The 20,756-nt window shown below is 38.9% G+C and overlaps 1 protein-coding gene across 1 annotated transcript; it reads right to left on the reverse strand.

The window, feature by feature from the left end:
- Window positions 1–16: 16 nt before the first annotated feature.
- myo5c (myosin VC) lies at window positions 17–20,579 on the reverse strand. Its single transcript, XM_060886324.1, has 41 exons — window positions 20,404–20,579; window positions 19,929–20,039; window positions 18,376–18,544; window positions 17,499–17,643; window positions 16,926–17,082; window positions 16,689–16,832; window positions 16,009–16,090; window positions 15,787–15,894; window positions 15,593–15,699; window positions 15,238–15,503; window positions 15,008–15,089; window positions 14,741–14,881; window positions 14,530–14,652; window positions 14,340–14,423; window positions 13,727–13,861; window positions 13,454–13,551; window positions 13,285–13,371; window positions 12,273–12,384; window positions 10,224–10,435; window positions 9,864–10,029; window positions 9,621–9,767; window positions 8,693–8,857; window positions 8,478–8,571; window positions 8,327–8,390; window positions 8,036–8,216; window positions 7,857–7,950; window positions 7,649–7,712; window positions 7,178–7,258; window positions 6,198–6,378; window positions 5,856–5,949; window positions 5,704–5,767; window positions 5,423–5,591; window positions 5,253–5,337; window positions 5,077–5,175; window positions 4,004–4,158; window positions 2,484–2,573; window positions 2,259–2,409; window positions 1,787–2,090; window positions 1,313–1,487; window positions 1,155–1,235; window positions 17–973 (listed from the first exon to the last, which is right to left on the reverse strand). The coding sequence occupies exons 1-41, from the start codon at window positions 20,428–20,430 to the stop codon at window positions 821–823; spliced, it is 5,247 nt and encodes a 1,748-aa protein (XP_060742307.1). The 5' UTR covers window positions 20,431–20,579; the 3' UTR covers window positions 17–820.
- Window positions 20,580–20,756: the final 177 nt, after the last annotated feature.

Below are 20,756 nucleotides of genomic sequence, written 5' to 3' on the forward strand. Positions count from 1 at the left end.
CAGAAGCAACATCTGATTTATTTTATACAGTGTGCAAGTTATTTTATTAGCCAAAACGTTTTAAATGCTTTATAAATAATGTAACACAAGTAAAGTCGAAGTGTCTAACACTTTCATGTAGTTAAAAATGGTTCAAGAGACTACATTAAATCATAATAATATATCATAATCCATAATACACAATATGGACAATACTATGTGGACACCGTAGCGTTACAATTTCCCTTCACTGGAAATAAGAGGCTCAAACCCTGTTCCAGCATGACAGTTCATCTGTGCACAAAGCGAGAACCACTGTTCAAGAAGATTGGAGTGGAAGAACTCGAGTGACCTGAGCTTACTAACAGCTCTTTTAGCTGAATAACCACAGATCCCACTGCCACACTCCAACATCTAGTGGAAAGCCTTCAAAAGAAGAGTGGAGCTTATAACACAAACAGGGGACTAAATCTGGTATGAGAAGTTCAGCAAGCACATATGGGTGTGATGCCCAGGTGTCCATAAAGTGTTGCCTATATAGCATACATATATTTTGTTCATTTATAGCAATTTGCTGCTGGAAATGTTCCATAAAATACTTTTTTTTTTTTAAATATATATACTGTATATAATCACATAAATCAAAAACATACTTTGAAAAGTCAGCATTTTTTATATGACAGTCTAAAGTCTAAAATAGCATAATGAGTAACCAACATTTTCATGTATTAATCAAAAATAGTGATTATTTCATAAAAAGCCTTGGTGTAATAGTTGATATGTTGATAGCTGTGGAAGATCATTGAAGATCATTGCTGTAAAGTTAGTCCAATGTCAGGGCTCATACGCGGGTGACAAAGCTCAGGTGAAGGCTGTTGGGCACCTGCAGGAGCTCCAGAGCTTGTGTGGATGGGCAGAATGGGAAAGTAACTTGGAAGCGATACTGTGTGTCCATCATCAACTGATTCGAGCCCTCACGATCCTGTAGCAGTGCCTGTTACAAAGCAAAATAACAAAAGAAAGATGGATCAAATAGCCAAGGCTCTCTATCACATTGACGATCAGTACTGACTAATGACACTTTTAATAGAACAAAAAAACAAAATGGTAAACTGTCAACAATAACTGGAAAATGTCTTCACGTGGTCAGCTAAAAGAGGGCATAAGAAACTTGCCTGAACTTTCCGCACAAAAGACGGCGCAACTCTCTTTTCAAAGTCATCAATGGGAGTGTATGAGTTGAGGATCTTCACAATCTGAAAATGTGTAGAGGAAAAGTGAGCGAGTATAAGCAGACTTGGCAAATCAACAGTGATGAAAATGTCTAGGATACCTGAACTGGTGAGAGCTCGTGGCATCTCTGCTGAATCTCTGCTGCATCATCGTCTGTGGTTTTGTTCACCTGCAGGAGCCAGGCGGACTGTGACAGCGGTGCCAGAGTGTCCATAATGTTGTAGCCCTGAAGGCCTTTATCCCTTAGCCACTCTTCTAAGTAACTGATATTACATCTGTTAGGAGTTGGGGTTGGATTAAGAATATATTAGGCTTATATTGGCTTACATAAATGTTTCTTTTTCATATAATGGCATCTGAACACTATCCTAAAGAGTCACAAAGTACTCTGCAATATATTGTGCATTGTCCAAGAACTGGTACAGGATTATAATAAAAAAGTACTTCACAGTGTTTCATACACATTACAAACACAGCAGTTTTTAACGATGCACTACAAACGCAAAACATCCAATTATTAATATTTTTCACTCTAGTCCTACGCAGTTATTATCTCCTTCCTAATCCCACTCACCTGATCTGCATGCCCTTGCGGCAGGAGCAGAGGTCTTTGCGGAGGAGGATGCTGTTGAGTGAGGTAGCGCCGATCAGGTAGAAGAGCTGGCGAAGGGCCTGACTCTGCAGCTGCTGATCCATGCCCTGCTGTGCTATGCAGCTGTGGAAGTCGCTCAGCAGTTCTAGGATGGAGGAGATGCTGTAGCTGTGGCCCTCGCCTTCTCGGAGCCCATCTCCCAGTATGCTGTTGGAGCGCTTACGGAAACCTGTGGGCTTCATGCTTGAGATGCCCTGAAGGCTCTCGTGCTCCAGCATCCCAGAGACTGGAGTAAAAAACGTAAAAGTAAGGCACCAACATGGCCGAACATGCATTACTGGGCATTTAATATTTAGATTAATACCAGATCTGTTTGTCATTATGTTGCTGAAAAAGAACATCTTCAAAATAAAACTAATCTGAGTTCAGAGAAAAAAGTCATCCATTAACGTACCAATCATAGGGAAAAGGGCATCTTCCATCACACTGATAAACTGGTGATAGATCTGAATGGCAAGATCACTGAAGATCTGTCTGTGATCTGACAGGTCAAAGTTTTGAAGGCAGTTCTTATTCTGACGAGGTGTATTGTGCTTCATAAACTCCTACGGATCAGAGAATAAGATTTTTGCTTTCTAATACTGCTTCTAAAAGAACCTATAATAGAAATTGCACTCACTTCTTCTCCACTGTACTGTTTGAGGCAGTTGAGCAGGTAGTATGTGTTGGAGAGCCAGAAGGACAAGATCTCAAAGTTTTCTTGATGGTTCTGGAAAGAGGAGGACAAGCTGACATCATCATGTCCGTTACTACTTCACTACTATATTGAGATTACAGGGTACATCTAATCAGAGTCAAAGTGTCCTTCAGAATTATTAATAATAAGCAGCCCTGCAAGACGAGAACATAATGTGTTCTAAGTAATCTAAGCAGATAAAACTCTGTTTAGCAAACAGGGCAAAAAAGTTTTTATATTGTACTAGGAAGCAGACCCATGAGAACACTGAAGGAAGGAAAAAGAAAAAACAAATCTTACAATTTTTAAGATTTGTTTCCTTGCAGCAGCTCACAAAATGCAATAACTGAACTTAAAGTGTTTATAGAACAACTGTTGGCAATGTGTTGTGTGGTCAGAAAAAACAAACCTGTCACAAAGGCTACTGCAGATGAGAAAAAAAACAAGATAGCCACTTTAAAATATGGTTATAGATAATAATATAGATTCTTTAGGGCTGTTTTGTGATGATCGATGTGAAGAAATATCAGGACAATTCTGCTCTGGTTGCCTCTGCCAGAATATACACACTTCTAGCTACACCTGTCCAACTGCTCGTTAACACAAATTTCTAATCAGCCAATCACATGGCAGCAACTCAATGCATTTAAGCATGCAGACATGGTCAAGACGATCTGCTGCAGTTCAAACCGATCATCAGAATGGGGAAGAAAGGTGATTTAAGTGACTTTGAACGTGGCATGGTTGTTGGTGCCAGACGGGCTGGTCTGAGTATTTCAGAAACTGCTGATCTACTGGGATTTTCACGCACAACCATCTCTAGGGTTTACAGAGAATGGTCCGAAAAAGAGAAAATTGAGTGAGAAAATTGAGAAAACCAGTGAGCGGCAGTTCTGTGGGGGCAAATGCCTTGTTGATGCCAGAGGTCAGAGGAGAATGGCCAGACTGGGTCGAGCTGATAGAAAGGCAACATTAACTCAAATAACCACTCGTTACAACCGAGGTATAAAGAAGAGCATCTCTGAACGCACAACACGTCGAACCCTGAGGCGGATGGGCAACAGCAGCAGAAGACCACACCGGTACTGGTAAGGTTTACCTAATAAAGTGGCTGGTGAGTGTAGATCCATAGACACTCCCAGTCAATAGAAACAAAATGCGTGTTATGCAGTGTATTGGGTTTTTTTTGCTCCCTAATGAAAACATGTGGTCTGAAACTAAGAATATACAAAGGAGATTAAAATATTCTGCATGAGGGAGTGGATCACGATACCTCAAGTGTTTATAACCCTTTTATGCATTACAGGAAGAGACTCAGTGCCGTTACGCTCTCTTGGGTATGTGTCATAAAATATAAAATTTAAGTATACCATTTTTATACTTCTTTTTTGTTCATTTTAAAGAAGCATACCTTTGCTTCTGGAGGGAACTCTGTAGATGAAAGAGCAATCCGGAGGGCTTACCGTGGTGACTTGTTTGATTCCAGAGATGATGGCATGCATGAGGGACTTGAGCTTTGCTCCATCATTCAGATAGTCAGCATGCCGAATGCACATAAAAAGCAGATGGGCTGCCAAACCAGGGATCATATTCACCACCACACCCCTCGGCTTCAGCTCTGCAAACCACACATATTCAAGCTTCAGGCCATTTAACTCACAAACAATCATCATTGTTTCTTCATTTTTTGTTATTTACTGTACTGTATGTATAGAATTATATTCAGTGTGGACACATTAGTAAAACCTGTAACATTGTGTTAGTATTTTTCTCACCGGTAGATTTTTCTCACCGTGCTTTTCTCATCCACCGCTGTATATAACAACTGGCAGCAGACATTATGGGTTGAGGCTTTCTCCAAAAATAATGCATCCCCGATGTAGAAAATATGGTGAATGCTGACTATATTACATTTTTCCATTGCTCAGGGGTTTAGGTTTTGTACTTCTCACCCCTATTGTTAGACATTGGCCATTGATACAAATGATTTCCCAATGTCAGCCTTGCCATGCATTTCAGCTTTGTTAAGCTCATGACAACTGGGATTGGGAAAAGGCAGCTCAGAGGTTAAGTGGTAATTTGGACTACTGATCAGAAGGGTGTCACTGCTGGGCCCTTGAACAAGGCCTTTAACCCTCAACCACTCAGTTTGTATAAATGAGATAAACCTGGGTAGTTTTGGATAAAGGCGTTTGCCAAATGTCATAAAGTGTATTACATTTCTTCTTTTACTGTAGTGAGATTTGACTATTGACCTGTTTCTCTTGGCTGATTCTGTTTTTGGGACTTTTGAGACTGTTCCCTTACTTTTCCAGGTATCATGACTGATATAATTACAGTTCAGGCCTGCACTATTTAGCACTATTAGTTAATTAATGTTCTCACATATAAAATCTCACATATTAATCTGTCAGACAACCTTTATAACTAGCTAACACATGCTGTTGGTTGGCAATCAATTTAATATAGCATGAATGTTGCTGAGTATAAAAATTTCACCTGTATAGAGACAGAAATGAGCAGAAGTGGAAATTACCATGTATTAATGTTTGCACAATCCGACCTTCATGCTCTTTCTTATACTCCAGCATGCCAAGGTATTCTTTTGGAACAGCTGGTCCATCTTTCTCACTGACTGTTGAGAAAATATTGGACACATTATAAATGTAAACCCAGCTCAGCAGATCACAGCCTGACAGATCTGCATCTTACCTTTCACTGGTGCCTGAAGAGCTTTGATTTGGTCCTGCAGCCGCTTTATGGTTCTGTCTTTCATATCTGATTGCTCTTCAAAGTCCTGTGAACAAAAGATATATCTAAAACCTAATCTTACCACTGACAAAATGAGCTGGGAAAGCTGTCAGGAAGGCGTAAACACACACCATGTTCTCAGCCGTAAGGCGTGAAGTCTCTAGTCTGAGTTTGGTCTTGGCTTCGTTGTCTGTTTGCTGTTGTCTCTTCAGCTGCTCTATCTTCTCCTCTAGCTCCTCCAGCCTCTTCTCCATCTCCTCCCTTTCCCTCTCATTATCTCTGTTCCTTTCTTCCAAAAGCCTGTGTGTAGGAATCCACACACGTAACATACTTGCACACACGTAATACACATACATGCATACAAAATCAGTAACAGGTTTTTAGGATTAAAAGACGGAAACATGGCAGTTACCTTTTTTGGGAGCTTTCCTCTTCAAGCTTACGCTGAAGCTCATTAGATACTCTTACATTACTTTCTGTCAAACAAAATGAAAAGGAAATAAATAAATTAGGTAGTAATGACAAGACTGTAAGGAAGCAGCACTTTCCCAGTGAAGAGCTCACCAGTCATCTCAGTGCGTTGTTGTTCTAGCTGAGTTTCCAGCTCCTGTCTGTGACGCCGTAACTCTGTTACCTGTTGCTTCAGTTCGGGGATAACCTACATGCAACACAGAAATGTTCAACACAATACTAACTAAATTATTTAACAAGCTTAAATTTTCACAGAACAAGATATATTTATACAAAGATTATAATAGTTTTAATAGATTCTGTAATTTGAATGATGTTTGCCAGAAATTCTTGGGCTCATTCTTCCACAAACTCTAAGGGTTTTGACTGCTTTCCTTGCTCCAACACCTTCCAATAATTTCTACAGCTACACCAGAGGACACTGATATACAGTACCATGTTTTCAGCAGTGAGCCTGGCCACCTCCTGTCCAATGCTGTGGTTCACATCGCTCTTCTCCTGAAAGAGGGCTTGTAGCTGCTGGTTCTCTCTCATCAGGTGATCGTTTTTAAAAACCAGTGTCTCCAGTTCACTTTTGTAACCTTCCCTTTGCTCACGTAAATGATTCTCCACGAGCCTGACCCAGGAAGAGACACAGAGCATTCACAGGTAAAAGCAAAACAGTTAAAGAAACTATGAACTTTCAGTAAGTGCTTTATCATGGTCAAGGTCACAGTGAATCTGGAGCCTTTCCCCGGAACGCTTGGCATGATGCAGGAATACACCCAGTATTGTACTGCGTACATACACATTCAGTTTAGCATATATAAATTTACCTATTAGCATGTTTTTGGATGGTGGGAAACTGAAGAACCTGTTAAACCCACACAGACACTAACCCTGAACTAAACAAAGGATCCTGGAGTGATGAGGTGGCAACAGTAACTGCAGCAACACCAAGCTGCAATAACATTTAGCTGATCTCCGATCTACCATATCTGGAGATTATAGTTCCACACATCAAAATTTGGACTTTTAAATGAGCTCCATAAAATGTTTTCTGTCATTTGTAAGAATAGAGTTATAGAATCTGAAGGTAGATGTTTATCTAGTAAATCTAGTATTTTATCTGTAAAAATATTTATGTGCAATATATATTTTTGTAGAACAAATTATTTAGTCAAAGGTCCTAAACTGGACCATCAATCTGATTCAGCATGGATGCTAACAAAGTCTTTATGGAAAGGATGAGCAATCTTTTATTACAATCTTTAGAACAATCTTCATCTTACTAATTATTGTATAGTAAGTGTTCCAAAATCAGTCATTCAGTCACATTCCTAATTTAGATGTTTAATGAAATGTGTTTTAACTATTAGTGGTAATTACAAGTACACTACAAAAGTTCCACATAAAGATGTTTATGTTTCTCAAACCTGGTGGTGTTCTGCAGCTCATTAAATGCAAACAGTAGATCTCCTTCATCATCAGCAGGTTCTGTGGCATCTTTACTCAACCTGTAATAAAGCCAACTTTCAGCGTGTGTGCACGCACTGGAACATTCATTTATGTTTCAATTGTTATGAGCTGCATTAGAGGACAGAAACAACTCACAGACCACAGTTCATAAGGCCTAATGTGCCTGGGATGTTATTCTAAAGTCTAGTTTTTCCTGGGATGTTATTCTAAAGTCTAGGAGTCTAGTTTTTCTAAATGCACCTGCTTTAGATCATGAGCTAATGAACAAGATAGAGATCCATAAGAGAGATCAGGTATGTTACAGCAGTCGGAAAAACCTGAAATTCTGCAGCACTAAAAGATTTGCAGTATTTACAGTGTATAATAAGGAGACATGCATGTCAATCAGAATGCTCAAAAAAAAAAAAAAAAAAAAAGTTGATCATGACCTGAGAATGAGCTCCTCTTCGTTTGTGTCACCAATGAGCTGTCTGGTAATCATATTAATTTTTGCTGAGAAAAAGAAAAACAAAGTCCAGTCTATAATAATTGGACTTTGACACAGTTTTTTATAGTTTGCATTTTATTACGTTGAGTAAATCATATTTAGAGAAGACTACTCCTACTCATCCAGATACTGTATGTATCAGACACTACCTCTGGTCTGCGCCGTTTTCTCCCTGATCATTCTCTCTGCTTCAGTTTTTTCATTTTGGAGGCTGTTAATCTCTTTATGCAACTCTGGTATCACCTACACAAATAACAGATTAAGGAAAAAATGCATTTTTCTAATAATGACATTCAGACCTCTTTCACTTGTCAGTAACGGAACCTACCTTGACATGTTTGGCGAACTGACCGAGCTGCTCCTCGAGCTCTTTTTTGATCTGTGTGTCCTCCTCAGCCTTTGCCTCCAGCTGGATCTTTTCTTCTCTCAGCCTGCGATTCTCCTCCTTTAATGCTGCAATCTCTTTATCCAAGTCCTCCTTCTGCAGCTCACTGTTGTGTTCTGCGACCCTGTCATTCCAGGTAAAAAAGCTTTTCTCAGTGTCAACATCTAATAAGAACTGAAGGAAATGTAGCACAATGAAACTTTAAATGTGTTTTGTAAACGTGCTTGTCTTTACTTTCTCAGCCTCTCTTCTCTCTCTAAGTCCTCTATGAGCTTTTTCTTCAAACCTTCAAAATTGCCTGTGGAAAAAAAAGATTTTTTGGTCACTGAGTTTTAAGTGATATGTATATATTATTATGAATGAAATTAGATCTATGTTAAACTACCTGTCATTTGTTGTATGGAATCTTTGAGTTTGGTTTGGAGAGCCTGATTCTCCAGACTGACTTTATCCCTTTCATCCCGAAGCTGAGCAATCACCTTACAGAATACAATATTGGTTACCATGTTAATTCATCACATATACTGAAAGATGCATCTTTTTTATATTTAAAGAATATATGTTCTGAATTAAGTATATATCTCATAATTTAATCTGTACCTGACTGCTTTTCTCTTCCTTCTTCTTCTCTCTCTCTTCAACAGATAGCCTCTCATTGGCTGCTTTGCTAAGCTCCACCTCCAGGGACTGCACCTTGTCCAATCCCTGAGCATGAGCGTTGGCCAGTCTGGTCAGTCTCTCCATCAGACCACGATTCTCTTTACTCTGGAAAGAAAAAAGAAAAGAAAAATAGAGAACAGAAGTATATATCTTTCCACGGATGGCTAACTAGCATTTCTGTTCATGCTTCTCTAGGATCAAATCCGATGTTATGGTTATCATTGGTTAAATCATACAGCTGGTTTGCTTTCTTCCCATAGTGCATTCCTGGTGCCATTTAGTGACACATAAGCACCACACATAGCCACATAAAGTTATTCAGCAGTGCTACAGTCCCTTTTGTGTAGTATTGGACCAGACGGGCTAGCAGCCATGGGCATCAGAGAGACTGAGTCCTTCACTGAGTCCTTCCCTGGACCACATTTGTTTTGTGGCACCAATCACTGAATAAAAGGAACTCTCCCCAAGACCTGCTGTTTTGGAGATGCTCTGACATCTAGTCATCACAATTTAGCTCTTGTTAAAGCTGCTCAGATCCTTTCACTTGTCCGTTTTTCCTGCTTCCAACACATTAAGTTACCTTTCTGACTGTTCTTGTTGTCTAACATATCCCACCAGTTGGCAGGTGCCACTGTAGAGAGATAATCAATGTTATTCACTTTCCCTGTCAGTGGTGTAATGTTATGGCTGAGTGTACAAGTTGTTCAAAATTCTACTCTTCCTTAATATAAAAAATCATAACTTTAAAAATCTTATGTGAGTTACACACGAATCCTGGGTTTATTCAAATAAATTTTTATGCAGTGTGTATATATATATGTATCCAGTAATTATTGTTTGTTTCTAAAACTCAGGATCATGAGCTCACCTGTTCCTCCAATTTCTTCCGCAGCTGCTGGACTCTGTAAGAGAGCTGCACGTTCAGGACGAGACGGCGCATGGTCTGGAAGCGGCGACGCACCAGCCAGGCCCGAGCATACTTCTGTAGAATCAGAGCCTTATGCTCCTCTAACATCTACATGAGTAATAAAGACATAAAACACACAAACTTTAACATTCAATATTAGACAAATATCAAACATTTTGGTGAAATTAGACTTTTATAAGAAACCTTTCTGTAGCGCTTGCGGGCAATCCATCCCCTGGTATATGCCTGAATAGTGACTGCAGCCACCAGTAAAAGCTGGTAAAGCCGGCGTACAAGATAGCCACGACAATGCCTCTGGATGACCACAGCTGCCCAGCCCTGCTTCAGAGCTGCTGCTGTAACCATGTGTCTGGAAGAAACACATATCACACATATCTCTAAACACACAAACACTGAAAATCTGGCGCTGTCTAATTCAGAATCCAAATGTTTGACAATTCAGTATTGCATCTAATATAAGTCAAAGGTACTGATGCAAATCTTTTAACAATCTGCAATGTCAAGTTATAGAATCCAGAATAGCGATTTGACTGGATCACTCACCTGATCTGCCTCTTGCCATGGATGTACTGCTGGATGATGATGGCAGCTTGTCTCATGCGTAGATATCTGCGTCTCTGAGCCCAGCCCCTCACATGCTTCTGGATGGTAACACATGCAGTGCGCAGATAATCTAAACGCAGCTTCTCCAGATATGCCACCTGTCCTGCCCGGAAGAAGATTTTGGTCCGTCCGAACTTGTACTGATTAGAGTCCTATTTGCAAATAAAACCTCAATGTCAGACTGCGAGATTCTGACTTTGGACTGAAACACATTTTTCTTGGGTGATATTAGCTGAAATGAGTTGCATAATTAAAGTCCAGTGCCACTGTCTGACAATCTGTTATAACCATAATATGTCATGCTGAAATGTACTGAATATTTTACACTCTAAATCTCTTTTATTCAAATTGAATTTATTTTTATAGTGTTTTTAACAATTCCCATTGTCTCAAAGCAGCTTTACAGAAGTATAGAAACAGAAGAGAGGGGGGAAAAAAAAGAAAGAAATATATATAAGAAGAAGAACATGAAAAAATAAGATTACATAAATGAATACATACAATTAAATTTTAAAATTAATTTAAAATACTATATATATATTCATTCATTCATCTTCTACCACTTATCCGAACTACCTTGGGTCACGGGGAGCCTGTGCCTATCTCAGCCATCAAGGCAGGATACACCCTGGACGGAGTGCCAACCCATCACAGGGCACACACACACATTCACTCACTAGGGACAATCTTCCAGAGATGCCAATCGACCTACCATGCATGTCTTTGGACCGGGGGAGGAAACCGGAGCACCCGGAGGGACCCCGAGGCACGGGGAGAACATGCAAACTCCACACACACAAGGTGGAGGCGGGAATCGAACCCCGACCCTGGAGGTGTGAGGCGAACGTGCTAACCACTAAGCCACCGTGCCTCCTATATATATATATATATATGTATATATATATATATATATATATATATATATATATATATATATATATATATATATATATATATATATATATATATATATATATATATATATGTGTGTGTGTGTGTGTGTGTGTGTGTGTGTGTGTGTGTGTGTGTGTGAGTGTGTGTGTGTGTGTGTATATATATATATATATATATATATATATATATATATATATATATATATATATATATATATATCCCTAATGAGCAAGCCGGAGTTGATGGCGGCAAGGAAAAAAACCCCTGAGATGACATGAGGAAGAAACCTTGAGAGGAACCAGGCTCAGAAGGCATCCTGGACAGGAAATAATGTAAATGTAAATAATGTCCTTTCTACAAGTTTATAGTATATCCAGACCATATAGCTGACTGATGCAACATTGCTTAAAAAGAAGGCATGACAGTCTCTGGATGGCTCCATCCACAACAATCCCATGAATCCCTGGGAGGGTGACCACCCAGGGGTAGAACATCAGGATTGACGATTGATCTTATACCATTTGAGGCCAGTAGTAAAGACATCAGACATCTGTTTCAGGTCCATGTTTTGACTTAGATGACATTTAGGAGCACACTACTGTATATTACATTTGATGACACAGGAAAAAAAATGTGATTTGTATCTTCAGTCTAAATTTTCTATCACCCAATTATTTATTTTAATTTTTTTCAGATTTAAAAACACACTTGTGTTTAAAGGTGTTGATTTGGACAATGCAGAAAACTAACAGACATGTTTACTCAACTTAAAACCATCAATCAAACCCACACTTGTGATTATTTTAACAAGCCTTTAAATCCACTTAAACATGTCATAACCTGACTCTAAGTAACTTCCCCTGTTTAAATACTGACAAAACACGAACACGAATCTGAATATTAATGTCTTTTCTGATTTGACGAGTGCATTGGCTGACTGTATTTCGTTTTGAACAGGATGCTAGGCTGCCATTCTCAGGCTCGAGTAATCCAAAATATGAACAAAATAGCAAATTGAAAACGGATGAAAGGTGAAATCAAAGTGAATGGTGAATAATTGGGAAAAAGGCGCAATGTAAATGAAGGGCTTCTTACAGGGATGAGCCTCTGCAGCACTGTTTTACATGTCTGCTTTTTCTCCCCCAGTCTGAGCTCAGCCTGGCTCATCAGAATACTGTAACGGCTGTAGAACTCAATGTAGGTCCACCTGTGATACAAGGGCAAATTCAAACAAGTGCACACTTGACGCATCCATATCGAATTACTCAGCATTTGGAAAGTAATGTTCTAATATTTATAAATTATTTAAATATATATATGTTATAGATAAACATTTTAATATATATATATATATATATATATATATATATATATATATATATATATATATATATATGAGACTTTCAGGCTATCAAGAATAAATATTATAAAGGTGTAATGTAGTGGTCCCAGGGTAGAGGTCGACTGGTCCCACCATCTCTCAGGGTAAGAGGGAGGTAATACAGCAAGACTCTTTTCTGCTCTGGCAACGAGGTGGTGGAAATACCGTCCCCCAGATGTCCAAACAGCTGAGTCACTGGGCGTCTTCAAACGACAGGTGAAGACCCTAACCTCTTCCTGAAACACTTAAACTAGCACTACATTTGCATTTACATTTACAGCATTTAGCTGTATCCAGAGTGTATTTAGCTGTATCCACTCTTATCCAGAGTGACTTACATTGTCTTATTTCAGTTTATACACCTGAGCAATTGAGGGTTAAGGGCCTTGCTCAGGGACCCTGCAGTGGCAACTTGGTGGACCTGGGATTCGAGCCAATGATCTTCCGATCAGTAGTCAAACACCTTAACCACTGAGCTACCACATCCCACGCACTAGTAGCCTTATTGTTTTATATGTTTTTTTACAAACAACAAACCTGAACAGAGATTTAGGTTGATGGTATCTTAAGTCTGTAACCTAGTGAATTTTTCTTAATGTATTTATTGATGGAGACTTAAAAGCACTTTTGTACGTCGCTCTGCTAAATACCGTAAATGTAGTGATACAGTGATGATACAGTGTAAAATGTGGCGATACAGTGATTAAGAGTGATTAATGTGTGTACCTAGATGGGTAGCTCTTAGCACTAATCCGAACAGTCTCTAGTACTCCACAAGCCCGCAGCTGCTGCACCACACGCACAGAGTCGTATCTGTGACCACACACACATCAGGAACATGAAACAAGTCAGGAATAAAAGAATAAAGTTTCATACTATATCAGAAATTACTCACTCAAAGGGCAGCTTTTCTTCATTAGGCTTAATGCAGCGGACATAATGCGGTGTGGTGGCATTAAGAGTTTCCATTAACAGATACAATGAACTTCGAAACTGAAAATATAAACAGATAAAGAGAGGAATCCTTCATTTAAATTAGAGTGGCTTTCAGTTTTCACAGCAAATCAGTGACAGGAGTAAATGAACACATTCCCTTGTTTTTGCATTTGTTTACAATACACAGCTCTTACAGATAGAGACAGCAATGCTGACATGTCTGATTGTGTACCTTATCTCCTACAGTGGTTCTGAGTTGCTTATTGGTTGGTTTGACTCCAGGTCGTGCTGCTTTCACTTTGACACCCTTCACTGTCTGCACAGATTTTTGGTCTTCTTCGGTAAAGAAACCTGCCAAGAGAAGAAACTGACAGAAAAGGTTTCAAACATCTTCAGCTGCATAAATTTGAGACAGATCAAGAGCAAAAGACATGAAAAATCTCTCATATTTCTAATCTGCACATTCAGATGCTTCCCTATTTTCCTAGTCTTAGAACTTGATACATTTGGTTTCATGACATTCAGCTTTAAAGGTGAACGGGTCTTAGAATGAGTCACACATCTTCACACCGCTATCAACGATGTATAGATCAAATCGAAAGCTGGAGAACTGCCAAGAAATGAGTCCAGAAAGAAAATGTGCAAATAACCAAAAACAGGATAAAAGACTGATATAAAAAAGCTAAATGCAAAGCTCAGTAAAGGTTTTATGCTAAATACAGTATATGTGTTTACATTAAATTATTTAAATTCTACTCTGTACAAAATATTGCTCTTTTAAACACTGAGATCATTTAAGTTATTAATTCATACAAAGTTGTTGTGGGGCACGTAACAGTCTGTACCTTGCTGGCTCTCATTATGTCCACCAGCTCTTCGTAGAGTGTATCTCTATTCTTCTCCAAGAAACCTTTACTCTGATATTCTACCTGGGAATTGAACAGTGGCTTTAATAGCAGCTTCATCAACTCATACAACTGATGAAAATGTAGCAACTGCAGGATCAACAGACAGAGGTAAAGAATGTCTTCTCACCCGGTCTGCAAAGTGATGGATCACAAACGCCTCATTGGACAGACGAGGTTTCTCAAACATAGGCTTTGAGCTCAGATAATTATAGAGCTTTTGCAGCCAGTTGTTATCAGTACCCTGAGGAAACTGTTAAGCAAGACAAAACTGAATAAAAATGTGAATTTGTATCAAGCTGCTGTCAAAGCCTGATAACTGTTTTTATAGATTTCCTCACCAGACACTCCTCATCCAGCAAGTCCAGGATGCCCATTTTGGCCTCGATAAGATCAATGACCGGTTGGTTGTCATAGAAATCAATCAGCGTCCAGGGGATGTCCTCCTTCATGTACTCCTCTTGCTCTAGTTTAAACACGTGCTAAAATTAAGAAGCCAAAGAAAAATGAAAAGTCAGATGCCCGATTCCCTTCTGCATCCCTACTTCAGTGCACAACCTGAAGGTGGGATTTAAAACAAAGTGCACAGAAAGAGGTGGGAAACATACCAAATTAAACTGTTGTTGGAGTTTCTCATTAGCATAGTTGATGCAAAACTGCTCAAAGCTATTCACATCAAAGGTTTCAAACCTGTTCCCAAAAATCAGAAAAAGATCCATTTCACACAATCTAAATTACGTACGCTATGAGAGTAAAGAAGGGATTAGTGCGTAAAAGTGTTTAAAATTTTTAAAATATACAAAACTAATCCAGACAGTAAAAAGGAACTATATCTTGCCCATAGATATCCAGCACACCAATAAAAGAGTGCTGTTTTCCAGGCACACGCAGGGCTTGGTTGATCCTGTGGATGACACAGTCAAAGAGATAAGCATAAAGATGCTTGGCCAGTGCATCGCGAGCATTTATGGCACGCTCCCTTGGCTGTGGTTTGATCACAGTCTCAGATGCCAGGACAATACGCCGAGAACATAACCAGCGACACATATCTTCTACTCTGACTTGAAGCAGATCACAGAACACAACCAGGTGAGGGTCAGTTGACTGGAAAACAGAGAACAATAAGATACTTCAATGATGAATATCCAGACAGGAAGAACGTTCACTCGTAAGATACACGTCATGTCCCTTACATTGATGGATGACTGGTCTGAGCCGACTGCTCGGATCACCACGTTTCCCAAGTGCAAAATTCCTGCCATCATCTTGAATACATCACTCTGAAAGTCACTCTTTAGTCCTAAATAAGAAAACAGAAGTTCAGAGTGCGATGCAATGAATGTGCAACACATCATTAATCATTAAGAAACGTATCATATGAAGTCACCCAGCAGATTGAAAGTGCGGCAGGTTTCAGCCATGTCAGCACGATCGTCAACTCCCTCGATCTCCGTCTGCCCTCCCATGCAGATGTAATTAAACTTGTCTGCACTCACTTGTATATTAACAAAATAGTATATATACATTACGTAAACATCATATACATAATTACTGTTTTAACAAGATAACAAATAGAGCAAAAAGAGACTTAAACGGCATAAAGACTCACACAGTCTCAGGCTCTTAAAGTCTTTGTGGTCTGCACAAGCACACATCTGATAGAAGATGTGATAGTTTCTTTCGTTCTCCGACTGGAGGCAGAACAAAAAATAATAGGCTTTTAAGAAAATCTCAGTATGACCATTCAGTGTAATTCAAATAATGACATGAAAAATATAATGCATCAATAGGGCTGGTGGTGATATTAGATGGGGTTCAACAGGGTTCATGTCATGTTTCCTCCAACTTCCAAATATAGTAAACAAAAATGCTGTAACACATTTGTTCGAATAAAACAACACTATAGTAGTGATTGCTCAGTGGTGAATGCATTAGCCTACTAAATGGAAGCTTCTGAGGTCAGAGCCACCACTTAACTTTCAACTACTATAAGTTGCTCTGGACAAGTGCATCTGTCAAATTCTGTAAAAGTAGACTGTCGCATACGGCACCGACTATTATTTCCTTTGTAATAATTTATTTATCTCTCTTATGACTATTTGTGGTGCTTTTATGCTGAGTTTCACAAAAGTCTAAAACAATCCACCTTAAAACATTTTAATAGCAAATAATTTGGTGCAGATGCCAAAAAGGACACCTTATACTGATGTCTTTTTATTGTTGAGAGTAATGTGGCACTTAGCTCTGCAATTCCAGCTACCCATGACCACAATTTGCAAACATCTGTACCTGAAAAACAACCCTAGACTTTTCTAGGAGGTATGTCCTCATGTTAGCACCGATGATCTGGTATCTCCGGTCGAAGCTGATTTCAGTGTATTTCCCAAAGCGACTGCTGTTGTCATTCCTGGTGGTCTTTGCGTTACCGATTGCCTGCAAATATACAGCAAAAGTAAACAACTTAGCTTTAATATTAACTTTAACTAACAATATATAATAAGTGTTATTGATAATGCACCACAGTACTTCAGTGATGGGGTTCGATGCCAAAACTTTGTCCTCCACCTGTGTGTTACTGCTAGATTTGCTGACCATTGCGAAGTATCTCATAGCATAGCGAGCAGACACAGTCTTCCCAGCTCCAGACTCCCCACTGACTATGATGGACTGATTCTTGTTGTTCCTGTATTAATATGTTATAAGAATTAACAGAAAAGGACCCTGTAAAATCTGATTTGTATTCATTGTATCTACTACTATATATTAAACAAATACAACAAACAGAAATAAACTCTTTTTTGTGCAATACATATTTATATGCAATCAGAATTGAAGTCATTTAAAGCAACTGTGTAATGACTTCTGTGTGTAGTGTAGTTTGCAGGGTGCTAAAAGTTGTGCATTATATATATGTGGCAAAACTTTAGTACATCTGAGATACATGATCAGAAATGTTAACTATCCCCAGACTAACTAAACTGTTCATGTGCTACTGATGCTACAGCGTATAATTTTATCATATTTTGAGTGGTGATGCCATATATTAGTTTTGATGGTACATTTTAATGCCAGTGTACCAGAACGCTGGAATCCACTCACCTTGCCATCTGTTTATAAGCTTCTTCCGCCACCGCAAATATATGAGGGTCCAGATCCCCCATGTTCTGGCCAGAGTAAGCACGGATGACTGCATCTCCATAAATGTGCAGCTGTTTATATGGGTTTACGGCTACAAGGATAATGCCTAAGATGCACAGTATGAAGCAAGATAGACATCAGAGAGATAAACATATAAATAAGTGAAAAGATGACTTATGCATGTGGTTCCTGCTACATGCACGTGGCAAAAGTAGCAAAGACACATACAAGATTTTGGGCCAAATTAAGACTGTTTTGTAACACCTAATGCCAAACTGAAACTGCAGATTACCCAGTTGATAGGGTGATAGTGTATTGGGTCATTCAAAGGTTGGACTTAACTGACTGAATACATCCTGTGTAAGAGCAGTTTTGGTAAAGTTGCAGAACATTTTACCAAACAGTTTTTCATAAGCAGGTTAACACAGTTGTCTCTCTTAACTTATAAGAGCCTGTATTTTTTCTAAAAAAAAAAAAAAAAAAAAAGTTTTTTTCTCTTTTACTGTAAATAAATAAGCTTTAGGTGGCAAAGAAGGCACATTGTTTCCCACTGGATATGCTGAAACTTGATAGCAAACTAAACACAGCTATGCATTTCCAAGCATTTTGTCATCTCCTAAACAATATCCCTTGGTATGACAATTCTATAAGTTTGCAAAGGTTCAGTTTCCTGACTGTAGAGAAACGTGAAGCACAGCAAACTGTTGAGGAAAAGGGCATTAAATGTAGTTTCTCACTAGGCCCTATAATAGCTTGTGTGTCTTATCTGCTTTGTGAGCTTATAAAATGATTACTCATGAGAACTAGCTGCTCGCATTTGACTATCTATTTTACCTACCACAGTATGTGTAGATGATTTTAGAGTCCACAAATCTGACCCTCAGGTTGTGCAGCACAGCTGGTTCATGAAGGTAGCTCAGAGCAGTTAGGTCATTCTCTCCCACTAGGATGTCTGGGTTACGGAGTGGAGGTAACTGACCGTCCACCTCTACAGGGTACTGGATCTCCTGAGGCATAGAATAAGCCAGAAGATCAGAAGTCTGATCAGACCACAACAGCCCTGGCCAGAGATGCATGAAATGTTCTTTGAATTAAATTAATAAATGAATTAATTAAACATTTATGTAGAGAAACATTAAACATAAAAGTTAAAACTATGTATGGATTAACAAACCAGCAGCCTTAATGTGTATCTAGGATTTAAACATACCCAAAACAAAGTGAAACACTGACTGTGGACATTAAATAGTTGTGTATGCTAAAATTTGAAGGCGCTGCATTATATTATTTCATGCCAGTCTTACTGTATTATGAATGATTCATATATTGACATTATAAGTCATGTTTTTAATGTGTAAACAAATAGATTTTAGATAGATTTAAAATTTTATAATACACCGCAGTAAAACAAACACGAGAAATAAAGCTTCCATTTCCTCCAGGCTACTGAGGTCTTTTAAACAGGCACTGTGAATGAACTTTTCTGTCCCTGCATTACATTAGCATGGCTTCAGCTGAACTAACACAAATCCCCATAGATACGCTCCAAAATATATAAAGTCTTCCCACAAGAGTGGAAGTTTAAATAAGAAGAGGGGGAATAAATAAAAAGAGACAGAAACATGTACAAACAGACAGATAGATAGACAGACAGACCCAGATGTACATATGTATGTATGTACATATGTATGTATGTATGTATAGACAGACAGAGAGATAGATGTACATATGTATGTATGTACAGACAGACAGAAACAAGCATAGACAGACAGACATATTTACAGATAGACAGATATATATACAGACAGATGTACATATGTATGTATGAATGTATGGACAGTCAGACAGAGATAGATGTACATACGTATGTATGTACAGACAGACAGAAATACATACAGACAGACGTACATACAGATATATAGATGTACATATTTACATTTACAGCATTTAGCAGACACTCTTATCCAGAGGGACTTACATTTTTATTTCAGTTTATACACCTGAGCAATCGAGGGTTAAGGGCCTTGCTCAGGGGCCCTGCAGTGGCAACTTGGTGGACCTAGGATTCGAACCAATGACCTTCCGATCAGTAGTCGAACACCTTAACCACTGAGCTACCACATCCCCACATATGTATGTATGTATGTATGTATAGACAGACAGACAGAAACATGTAGACAGACAGACAGATGTACATATGTATTTATGTATGTATGTATAGACAGACAGACAGACATACATGCATACAGACAGACGTACATATGTATGTATGTATGTATGTACAGACAGACAAATCGACAGACGGACAGATTTACAGATATATAGACAGACAGATGTACATATGTATGTACGGACAGACAGAGAGACAGACAGATAGATGTGAGTGCTTACAGTTCCATCCTCTAGCTGCAGGTGTAGAACTGGATCTCCAGGTGTGTAATCTCTGAGGAGCTCAGCTGACTTCCACACCTGCTCTGTGTCCGGAACCCAGACTCTGTTATACTGCAGTAGAGGCAGCACTTTTATACACACACAACACACACTGATACATGTAACAGACAATCTTTTAAACTCCAAATATAGCTAGAAAAACCCCCCAAAGACAACCAAACCCACTCCAAACCCTCTCCAATAACCAAACCCGTGATTACAACCTGATTCCCAGCTACGAGTTTCTACCATATGTTGCATTTCAGGAAACATTTAAAGTAAAAGTTTAAAACACTAACCTTATTAAAATATATTTTATAAGAGGATTTCCAAATCAGAGTACATAAACTGTATACATTACAGTAAGTGTGTAAACTGTGGAGTTAATATATTATTACATTTGTAAACATTGAGGCACTTCCGTTGTAGCCCCTACCTGAGTGTACAGCTCCGACAGCGCCATGGCAACAGCACTGATTCACACGGGCTCGTGCTGATAAAATCACATTTAATTTGCACTACATTAAAAACTAAAAGTTACAAGTTAGATCTCGACGTGTTGTTTCACTCCACTCCACTTCACTTTAGTGCACCTGTTGTGCTGCTCCAGGTCTCGTGACGCCTGCTTGCTGTAGGCGTGTTCAGTTTGTACAAGCACTGAGGAAACAAAAGAAACAGGATCCGAGCTCGTGCGGGACACAAACTTTCCTCTGGCGTCACATTCTTCACTTCACTATTAGATTCATTTCAATATGGCGTCACGGTTCTGTGTTTACACGGTTTGGGACA

This window comes from Tachysurus vachellii, chromosome 14, assembly GCF_030014155.1.
Source record: "Tachysurus vachellii isolate PV-2020 chromosome 14, HZAU_Pvac_v1, whole genome shotgun sequence".
Lineage (NCBI taxonomy): Eukaryota > Metazoa > Chordata > Actinopteri > Siluriformes > Bagridae > Tachysurus > Tachysurus vachellii.

Coding starts and splice junctions, on each gene's coding strand:
- myo5c (XM_060886324.1), bottom strand. CDS start 20,430: ATGGCGCTGTCGGAGCTGTACACTCAG. Junction 10,030..10,223: donor CATGGCAAGAGGCAGATCAG/GTGAGTGATCCA, acceptor TGTTTCTTCCAG/ACACATGGTTACAGCAGCAG. Junction 5,592..5,703: donor GAGGAAAGCTCCCAAAAAAG/GTAACTGCCATG, acceptor TCCTACACACAG/GCTTTTGGAAGAAAGGAACA.